The following is a 10,770-nucleotide window of genomic DNA, read 5'->3' as shown; positions in this document are numbered from 1 at the left end:
TCTTTTACTTTGATCTGCTCCCTTTGGCGCGTACATTTCCTTAAGACCTTTGAATATGTGCAAGGGCTATCTACAATATTGTGACTGTAACTACTTCCATTTTACTTTTTACTGGTGCTGAAATGACCTATGGGAGTTGTAAAATGCCGTAAAATTACTAAAAAACAAAACAAAATTTTTAAAAGGCCTTCGGAGCCATTCGGCCCATGGAGCTGGAGTTTATCCTTGTTTCTATAGCGTGAAGCAGACAATAAGCAATTGCTTGCTATCCTTTGGATAGGATGCTAGTCTATCGCAAAGTACTTTCCACCAAATCTAACAATTTTTGTTTTTAAGGGTTTTAAGGCGCTTGCAACACATTATGGTCATATCAGCGCCAGGAAAAAGGAAGAAAATTGGATAGTAAAAACTTCTAGAATTGCAATTAAAGCACCCAAGAAAAGGTAAGATAAAGGGGAATTGGTTCAAACAGGAAACAAATGTAAATTCCAAGAGCACACTATCAAAGTATTTGAGATCACTTAAATGTCTCATCCAGACACAAGCAGAGGTCCCCACTACAAATTATATATAAAATGTTAACAAACCGTAATACAGTGCATAACAGAGAGATGATTTACAAGGAAAAAATTATCATCTCCCAAAACTAACTATACATTTGAGTTTCCCTCTCAGCCAGGGTAACCGGCCAGGACAAAACCAAGTAATCTCATTCCAAGACAAAGACAGAAAGCAAATTGGAAAACAGATATAAGGGGATAGAAGACACTGTAAGTACCTCCCTGCCCACAGTGGGAGGTCATGAACCCCACTCAGCAAATCTAACAGACTCAGCTACCCATTCACTGCTGAGTGGACAGAGGGGTTAGAAATAAATCTCTACTGCAAAGAACCGAAAGATTGTCAAATTTTAAAAAATGAAAACGTCATGCGGTCAACAACAAAAATCATAGTTCACTATGATGTTCTGATTGCATCAATGTTGAAAGAAAAAAGTAAATTGATAAAATTGGTGGCAATGAGCTGATGAAAATGATTAATAAACATCTCCTGCTCAACTTGGAACAGAAATTTTTATGAGACTTTCAATGTAGCTTCGTGAAGAGCAGTTTAATTATTAATCAGCTTGTTAAATTAAAAAGATTCATTCCCAAAGCCTTTACAAAAGGTAAGCATTTTGTTATGACCTTGAGAGGGCCTTTGAGACTAATATTTGTGATCAATAAAAATTGCCACAATCTTGTTTAGCTAGGAAACTTTGTGTTTTTAGGGCCCTCTTGAATAACAGATTTTTCTCTGTCAAAGTGCGGCTATATGTTCTTGTGGTTAGATTTACTCATGAGCTCCATAATTGTGTCCTTGAAAAAAGCTATTTACTCGTATTCTTTCGCCATACTTAGGTGGAAAATGAGTACCTGGCCGTTAACAGCGTTGTCCCTGTCGAAAAAAAAAGAAAGTAATATCGCCTAACAGCTGTCATGTCTCGTCCAACATGTTACTTGTTGCTTTTGTTTGCAAACCCCTTTTAAAGCGTTTTGAGCATGTTTAGTGCATATTGCGCTTTAAGAATGCTCAAAACAGGACGGTATTAGGACCCACCTTTTCTGATCAATTCGATAAGGAGGAAGGAGGTGAATGTTTTATTCTTTCGCCAAATATGTCTGAGAGTAAATTGACTCATGAATGCCTTGGGATGTTAATCTTAGCTTTTCTTGTAAAGATCACGTCTTGAGCATGAATAGATCAATCTATACTCAAACAGATTGGGAAAAAGAATACCACTATAAAGACACCCCCGCCATCCCTTGGTCATATGCCCATTGCAGAACAATCACAAAGAATAAATCAGCATGGTAAAATCAGTGTTTTATTGCTTTGTATCAAGCTTCCAGAATTGAAATAAATATCAAGTGTCACATACAATATACAGTGGACTCTGGATAAGTCAATGTTCAATAAATTCATTTTTCTTTTCTAGTCTATCATTTTTCTTTCTCTTGTATCCACTTCGTCATAAATCATTTTACTCTTGTTGCTTTATTCGATTTTCCTGAAAAAGTCCAAAATCATTTCTATCTGAACAAGTGTGTATAAAACGTGCCAGACAAAATTTATTTCTAGTGCCATGAACATTGGCTTACCTAGAATCTGCTGCAGACAGAATGGCGATGAAACAGATCAAGAGAATGTTGACATTGCAATAATCATAACAAGAAGATAGCATTTTATACAGAACATTCCCCCCCCCCCCCCACAAGTCGCCATTACTCATTCTCATTTACAACCATCAAACAAAATAATTTATTATTCAATAATTACATCGTAAATTTACACAAATATCTAACCATTTTTCTTTATCCTGAATTGAATGTCTTATTGACAAATATAAATTATGGCAGCATCCCCATTCACTTTAGATATAGAAACAAAAACTTGACCCCCCCCCCCTCTAAAAATAATTTTAAAACAACAGAATCTATACAAACCATTTGAGTTCTCTATTATTTTTGTTGTTTCTGATCCAAACACCTTTGAGCTTGTGCTCTTCGGTCCAATGCTACATTGTAGAAAGAAGAGATATTTTTCAATTATTCTTGTATACTTATAGAATTTTATTTTTCAAATACTAAAAAAAAATCCCAAAAATACTAACTAAACCGACATAACAAATAGACTCCCAAGAGCCGATAAAACAAAAGTGCTGAACAAAACCAGTGTCAAACAGAATCCTAAAAGGAAAGTACTCATGCCACATGATAGACTCTAACTGATCTAAGACAAATAAATGTTTAAATAATATGAGAAATAAATAAGAAAAGATGATGAGCCCCCCTGAAATTAAATATATTTGCACTATTATAAAATTATCAATACAGATCATGAATTCGACAAACACTTCAGGGCAGCTCAACATAGCAATAAGACCAATGACATTTTGTTACCAGAAGCTTATCATATTAACATAATTTTAGATTTATTTTTCAAAAATCAAAAATCAGATTTCACTTTAAAGGTCTCTTTCCAAACAAATTGCTTCACGAAAATTGCTGTTTTAAAGATAGAGAAGATTTTTAATATGATAGTTGATTTCAATAGTTTGGGGTTTGTTTTTTTTTGGTTTCATTCACATCTTTTGAGATTGACAATTCATTACATAAATTTGGTTAAATAATTAATTTTATCTTATCCGATTTAAGGTTAATTTTCGAAGAGGCAGAAGAGTTGTCGTCAGTATATATCTTCAAAGCCCTTTCTTTTCTTGGAGAAATGGAAACCTTTTGACTGTAACGAGAATTCCTGTTGATCAAAAAGGGGGAAAAAAATTATATGATTTCAACCTACAGGAGGTTCCAATTCCACATCCCAATGAACAAATCAGCATAATGAACATTCTTATCAAAATTTAATTTGTCTTATGACTTTTTTGCAAAGCTGAGTGATTTCAATTTTATCACCAAAACGATCATAACAAATTAACATTAATACATTCTATAGGAAGGTATCTTAGGAACATTTGGAGTGATATTAAGGTTGTTCATCTTCTGGAAATGATATTCTTTCTTTCTTTGCTGATGTGTTCTAAGTTAATTTTTGTTTTTGTATGCAACACTTTATACTAAGTCAAGCTTGGACTTTCAGCATTATAATTGTTTTTTTCTTTACCTCTTAGAAAACTCAATGAATATAATGCTTTAAAATTTGTTTTGTATCTTTAGCTAATCAACCAATCAATGAAATATTGAGGGAAAAAATTATTTTGAAATAGGTTGAAAATAAAATCTTTAAAGACCAATTAAACAAGTTTAAGCAATCTGTGAGATTTTGACAAGTTGAGGCTCATTTCAATCAATAAGTTACCTCTAAAGTGTAAAAAAAAGGTATTTCGTAAGATAGTACTGACCTATTCTCTTGTTGAATCTCCTTCTTCTTTTCATCCGACAATTCTGCTAATTTTTCCTTTTTGTCCCTGCAATAGCGGACATAAATGTTGAATTGATTAAGTAAGCCAATTTGGGGACAACGAATATTTTTGTTGTAGATTTCAAACAAAAATGTAACTAAAAAGGGCAAACTAAATAAGAAATACATTTTTTTTTTTAATTTAAAAAAGCAAATCAATATATAATTCTCTGCCACAAATTAAATATAAATATAAATGAGGAAATATATAAATATTAAAATCTAAATAAAAGCTAACTGCACAAAAGAATGTGATGTATAACATTCTTAGCAGACCAAGCTAAACGCATTTTTAAAATCTCTTTTTTCATCCTATATTTTAAGCAAACTGTACCTGAGTAATTAGGACAGTATGGGATCTAATCTAATGACAGTATCATGGCTGAATGAATAATCTATTGGACAGGAAGGCTGCCTTTTCTCATTTAATTTATCACAATTTTTTTTTTGTCAATATAGAATTGTAAACTAACAATTTATGACAAAATTTATCCATTCCTTTAACAGTCTAAAATTAAAAAGAGCAAAATCACAAGTCAAGGAAATTATTATATCAGGTTTTGAATGAACATGTTCCCTCTGTCATTGCAAACAATAGATAAAGGAGACTTGCTACATAGCTTATGGAAAAGAGTGGAGAAAAAAATTAATTACATTTTTTTTAAAACCCCAAAAAAACATATTTGTGAATCACAAAATTTCTGCTGGTCAGAATTCCGTACACTAGACAACTAACGACATTTACTTTTGAAAACCATACCTATAATAGACAACGTGCCCATCATCACAGATATAAAGGGGCCACACGTTGAGCACAGTGACATGGGGATTCCACTCCAGGTCTGTGTGGATTTCAAGTACAGATACCTCACAAGGGAACGTACCTTTGCCCTGTACAATATAATAAACAGAAAATATGATACAATGGGAATAAAATAATACTCCTGTGTCATAACTTTTATATTTGACAGAGTACAGTTCCAAAATTTGAATCAAATTTAATTATGCTTTCTAATCCAGCAAGATTCATTTTCTTAAAGGGAATTCCATCAGATGTATGTCACAGTAAGAGCTTAAAACCTTACTCTATAAAGACATAAAAAGGTTTAATGCAAATATGTAGCAATGATTTCTACATGATGACTTTCAAAACTGCTAAAGTCTCTATATCATCTTACAAGACTCTCATTTCAAATGTCTACCTAAAACCTTAATTTATGACGTGAATCAGCTAATTCATTTACAATGATCATTATCCATCAATCTAAATTAAAATCAAGATTTTGAGGCAAGCAAAACCATGACTGACCTTTGCAAACTCAACGTGTTCTGGCGGTATCCCACTGAGTGCAGATATCTACAAACATTTTATTTAAAAGAAAAGAAGAATGAAATTGTGAGAAAACAAAAGAGTCAATAACATATTTATCAGTTTGCTAGAGTATTCTCGATCAACTAAAGACTAGTCTAAACCATTGACAAGCTTTAAAAAAAAAGAAAAGCAACTTATGACAAGAGCTTACTAGAGCAAAAATGAAATAAAAAGAGATAGAAGTCAAACCACCAAAAACCTTGATCAATAATGTTTCATTTTCATGTAAGCTTAGAGTAAAAAGTTCCCTTGGTCAGCAAAAACAGAAAACAGTGAAGACGGATTATAGCATCATTGAATGCAACAACAACGTTAATACTAAGTTACTAAAATTATAGACTGGAAACAGACTAAAAATAAAAACAAAATACTTAACATAGAGTGTTTTGTGCTCAAAACCTCATTGTTTATCCCAAATGAAAGTAGACAGACCTTTCTCCTAACTGTTCAGGGTTTATGTAAAGTATTATTCTTTTAATTGCTCTCGTTGTTGGTTGGAGAAGGGTTATGAGCCCAAAACGTTCCACATTAAGTACTTTGTTCTTTCTTTTTTTTTAAGCTGTTGCATGCATTTATGTTCCATACAAATACATCAACCATATTAATTCCTACAGGTGAGAGGGATGAGACTGTTGCAAACATGATCAAAATCAAATTATAAGGACAAGAAGTACACAGATTTCAACAGACTTAAAAAAATAAATCTGTCTTTGAAAGAAAAAAAATAGTTAAAATTTATAAATAGACAGATTCTATTCACTTTTCATCAAGTTCAAACTAAAAAAACTTTGAAGGATATTAGTAAAATCTTAAATTTCAATAATAAAATGATATGGTGTTAAGATATTTCCAACAGGCAAAAGTTAGTACAGGTATCTAATGGCAAAATTTTAATTTGACAACAATTAACCTCCACAAAAATATATTAAAAAAAAAAAAATCCGACTGATTGTGAAATAAACTATGGTAATAATCTAGGTACCTTGCGCTTTAATTCTGAAACAGTTTGATGCTTCAATACTACTTCCTTGAAAGGTCCAATTTCATGTTTGGATGGGTGCCATTGTCGCACATACACAGCCAGACGAGACGTGTCAATAAGTTCCTCTGGACCTGAGTAAAAATAATAATATAAATCATTATATTGACCATCTTTATCACCATCCTTATTATTTTGTTGAGGCTTTTTGTTCATTAAAGGAAATGATTAAGTCAAGTGAGCAAAGCTCATTTTATGTGGCTAATATTTTTAGTTCATACAAGCAAATGTGGCTACTAGCATAAGGGTCACATGATGACCTTGACCCAATGAGACCCAGTCTCAAGTAGCTTGCCCACTCAATTTCTCCCATCATCCATGCAGTTCAAAGAGTCATTGAGTGGGTTACAATGATGTATGTGCTTTCTCTGAGAACAGGTAGAGGACCTGCACTCTGCCTTTCAGCACATTTCATAGAAACAATTCAATATAATACACGATTAAAGACGAAAAAGGCTTTTACCAAGTACATGTTCTCTTCCAACTTAATTGAAAGGAACAGTCAAATTGAAACAATTCTTTGCTTTTTAAAAATCAATTTTTGTTTGTTTGTTTTAATAGTTTATTATTTTTATATTAAAAAAAAACAAACAATGATGGTGCATAATATTTGAACATTAATAGCTATTAAGTTTCTCTCAGTTACATATATTTATATTATAATGTGAATTTTATTTATCTAATGTGAAGGCATGACATGGACTTACAAAAAACAAAAACAATCCCCCCCCCCCCCCCCTCCCCTTTCCAAAGAAAAAAAAAATCGAATCATTTCAAGAATAAGTACAGAGTGATAGTAATATGATACAACCCATGACATAATTTTGCTTCCAAACCAATCAAGAAATCACTAATCATAAATCATGAGTATATTAGAACGTCTTTTTATTTTGAATTACTACCTAAGTAATCAAAGTCATTTCACTTCAAAAGCTGAGAGGAGTTTTTGGAAATATCATACAAGTACACTTTTGAAGAGCATCTTGGTGCATATTTTCAACATTTACTTTAGGAAACAAGGTAAGTTTATTGACGTTCCCAATTCTCCATTGGTGGCGTCATAAAATGATCACTCTATATACAAATGAAACAATGACAAAATATTTTTTTTCTGGTCAGCAGCAATTTTATGATTCACAGATATTAAATTTTTAAAAAAATTAGTAATAAAACTTAGACAGCGTATTTAATGGTGCTTTACAAGACATAGTTGACATGAGACTTTTAAGAAAATGAAATGTTACAATTGTAGATGATCTATTAAGTTATGCTGATACCAACAAACAAAGTATTGTGAGAATGAATTAATATTTCTTTTCCATTCAAGAAAGGGTTTCTTACATTCAACCTATCATAACTTACCATCAAGAATTTCCAAGAAGATCTCCCAATTTGGATATATGGGGATTTCATTATCGTAAACATGACTATCAATGTACACCGTACCAGGGTTGGTCCAAGACTTCTTTCTCAGGCGACACCTGAAAATATTAAAGTTAAATGTATCTGCTCTCTCTCTCTTCTCCCCCCCCCCCCCCCTGTCTCTGTTACTCTCCTTATTTCTCTCTCCCACTCTCCTTCTCTCTCTCTCTCTCTCTCTCTGGCTCTCTCCTCTTTCTCTCTGTTGCTCTCTCTGTCACCCTCTCTCTTTCTCTTTATTTCTCCTCCCCTCTTACCTATCCAGAGGTACTTGTATACCACACTGGTCTTGGACCTCCATGGCTATCAATCTTTTTGACTCCAGGACGGACATTCCCTTGGCAAAGATGGTCTCAATCAAAAACTTGCATGGCTGGGAATTGGAAAATTAAAGATGCAAACTGGATTTAAACAGACGATCACATGTTACGTTCTATATAACAGATATGGGACGAACAGATAGAACCAAATGCATAATATTCAGACCTGCCAACCCTTCACATTCCAAAAGTGAAATCAGAAGGTCAGAAAATAGGAATTCAGATTTTCAAAACAAAGGAAAAAAATAATTGCAATTTTACTAACACCAATCACCACATCTACTATTACCACGGATGATTCCCTCTCAAAATTACCAGCTTAGCCATCTAACACTTAAAAACAAAATTCTAGCTCAGTTGCCTATACAATAATATGTTAGGAATTGAATGGGGAGGAGGTGGAGGGGGGAGCAATTAATTTTTCAATTTATCTCCTGCTTGGCAATGAATTTTTTCCCCCACCTTTATCTCCCCCTCCCCCCTTACCTCCCCGACCTTTTCTTATTATTGCCATTATTTTTGAAAATTGGAATTTTAGAGATAAAGGCAGAAGGGTTGGCAGTTATTAATACCTTGCCTGATTCTAACCGTTTTTACATTTGGTGTAGGCTCCAGATTAAAATCACTACATGTCACCTATACATCGAAAGTTGAGCTCTGACAATAATTCATAAATGATTTTGTCCACAACCATCAATTTCAGAGAAGCCAAAGATTAGGATTTTTTCTAAATAAATGAAAAAAACACAAGATATATCACAGCTAATTGAGATTCTAAATAAATGAAATATGCAAGATGCACCATTGCTAATTATGATTCTAAATAAATGAAAAATACAAGATACATCATTGCTAATATGACCCATCAACTAAATCCAGTATTGTCAGATTGAGCCCGATGCCAAAAATAAAAAATATGAAATATGGTTGGGGTTTTCTTTTGCACTTTATCAAGTCTGATATTAACAACTCTAAATGTAATTTTGCGCATCTAAATCATCCCGAGTCACAATTGCATCTCTGCTCTCAAATGAAGAAATAAATACGAGTGAAATAATCACATGAATAGACCTGCTAAATTCTACCCTTAATTTTTATCCCAGGCCATCAATGATCTGTTCAATGACATTTCCAATAAGCCCATTTCACATATTATAATAAAAGGAGATGACAATTTTGTTAAAATGATGTTAAAATTAATAGGTCTTTTACAGTAGCGGTTCAAGCTCAGTCTAATATGACATGAGATCTTACTCTTTTCATTACCAGAATTGTAACTGATAAATTAACACAGGACTTACTGAAGCCTGAATCACGTCAGTTACTACAGGTTTGTTACACACAAAAACAAAGAAATCTGTATATATTCATGGATAGAAATTCAGTACATAAATTTTAGTCTTATTTTTACGAGCTGTCATTTTAAAATGCTTAAGGAACGATGTAGTGTAGTTCAATTATATTTCATCATATAATAAATTTCTGAGCAAAAATACATTTTTATCATAAAAATCAAAATCTAGTTGGGGGGAAGAAAGAGAGGCCGGTTCATTACTGATACTTGAGCGCATTGTTTAGGCCTGCAGTTATAACTGAGGAAGATTCTCAGTCTTCCAGTAAAGAAAAATAAAATTTCCACACCATCACATGATACAGATTAAAAAATTACTTACCTCTGATTCATTGACACACAACTGAAAGACTTTGACTCTGTGCTCCCCTGCTTGAAGTGCTCTTCCTAGTTTGATATTAAACTGTAGACAGATAGGGGGGGGGGGGATTAAAATGGTAAATTAATTCAATACAATAAAGACCCCATGTATTTATTTAAATTATGAGAGAAACAACTTGTCCCTTGGAATTCCAACTCTCTCTTCCTCATCCCCGCCCCCTCCCTCTCCCTTCCTCACATAAACATATAGAAACACACACACACACACATACACTCTCTAAATAAATTAATAAATCAATCAATCAATACATAAAAATTATCTGAAAAGCATCGCTGGTGATAAGTCTAATCTTAAAAAGTCTGATAAGTCTAATCTTAAAAAGTCTAAGAAAACAATCTTTGAGAAAAAAAAAAGGTATAAAATCCTTACCCGGCCATCTTCAAAGAAAGACAGTGTATCTGAGAGACGGAAACTCTCAAATTCTTGATTGTTGGAATATACTCTGTACACCTGAACAACAATAAATATATACAAGATAAATGGTTTATGCAATTTGGACATCTTTTGTAAAAGAGCTTAAAAATAGGAGTTGCCATAGAAAAGACTGTGCTTTTGAAATCTAATTCATTCCATGAGGCTGGGGTTAATATAGGAGGCTCATAAACACAATTAAGACTTTGGACAGCGGAAATGCACCCGTAACATTTTTAAAGAGTAAAATGGCAAAGACAACAATGAAGTTTCGTGCATTTTAACTATTATGTCAATAATCTATTTTAGAAATTTAATAATATATTTTTTTAAAAAATAAAAAATTCAGATTTCCACACTTTTTGTCAACTCTTTAAAGTGCCTTTTTAAAATTCCGTCAGTAGGCAATATGGAAGCAAATTCCATTCAGAAAATACAGTGTATGTCACTTGTTTTTCAGATGTACTTCACAACCTTTAACCTGATATATAGTATACCATAGTCATGTGAATTTAC

General features: G+C 32.8%; 1 protein-coding gene across 1 annotated transcript in view; it reads right to left on the bottom strand.

Annotated features, from left to right (window-relative positions):
- Positions 1 to 1,853: 1,853 nt before the first annotated feature.
- LOC144968442 (ubiquitin carboxyl-terminal hydrolase 47-like) overlaps positions 1,854 to 10,770 on the bottom strand; it is a 37,005-nt gene continuing 28,088 nt past the window's right edge. The window contains exons 25-33 of the mRNA XM_078906817.1: positions 10,213 to 10,293; positions 9,784 to 9,864; positions 8,048 to 8,163; positions 7,734 to 7,852; positions 6,315 to 6,445; positions 5,270 to 5,317; positions 4,721 to 4,851; positions 3,902 to 3,967; positions 1,854 to 3,297 (exon numbers count right to left, since the gene is read on the bottom strand). Of these exons, the coding sequence (XP_078762943.1) occupies positions 3,165 to 3,297; positions 3,902 to 3,967; positions 4,721 to 4,851; positions 5,270 to 5,317; positions 6,315 to 6,445; positions 7,734 to 7,852; positions 8,048 to 8,163; positions 9,784 to 9,864; positions 10,213 to 10,293 (906 nt within the window). The 3' untranslated portion in view covers positions 1,854 to 3,164. The remainder of the gene's footprint in view (positions 3,298 to 3,901; positions 3,968 to 4,720; positions 4,852 to 5,269; positions 5,318 to 6,314; positions 6,446 to 7,733; positions 7,853 to 8,047; positions 8,164 to 9,783; positions 9,865 to 10,212; positions 10,294 to 10,770) is intronic.

This window comes from Berghia stephanieae, chromosome 3, assembly GCF_034508935.2.
Source record: "Berghia stephanieae isolate SIO BIC M18660-M18661 chromosome 3, UCSD_Bste_1.3, whole genome shotgun sequence".
NCBI classification, from domain to species: Eukaryota; Metazoa; Mollusca; class Gastropoda; order Nudibranchia; family Aeolidiidae; genus Berghia; species Berghia stephanieae.
This window is presented reverse-complemented; position numbering and strand designations above follow the sequence as displayed.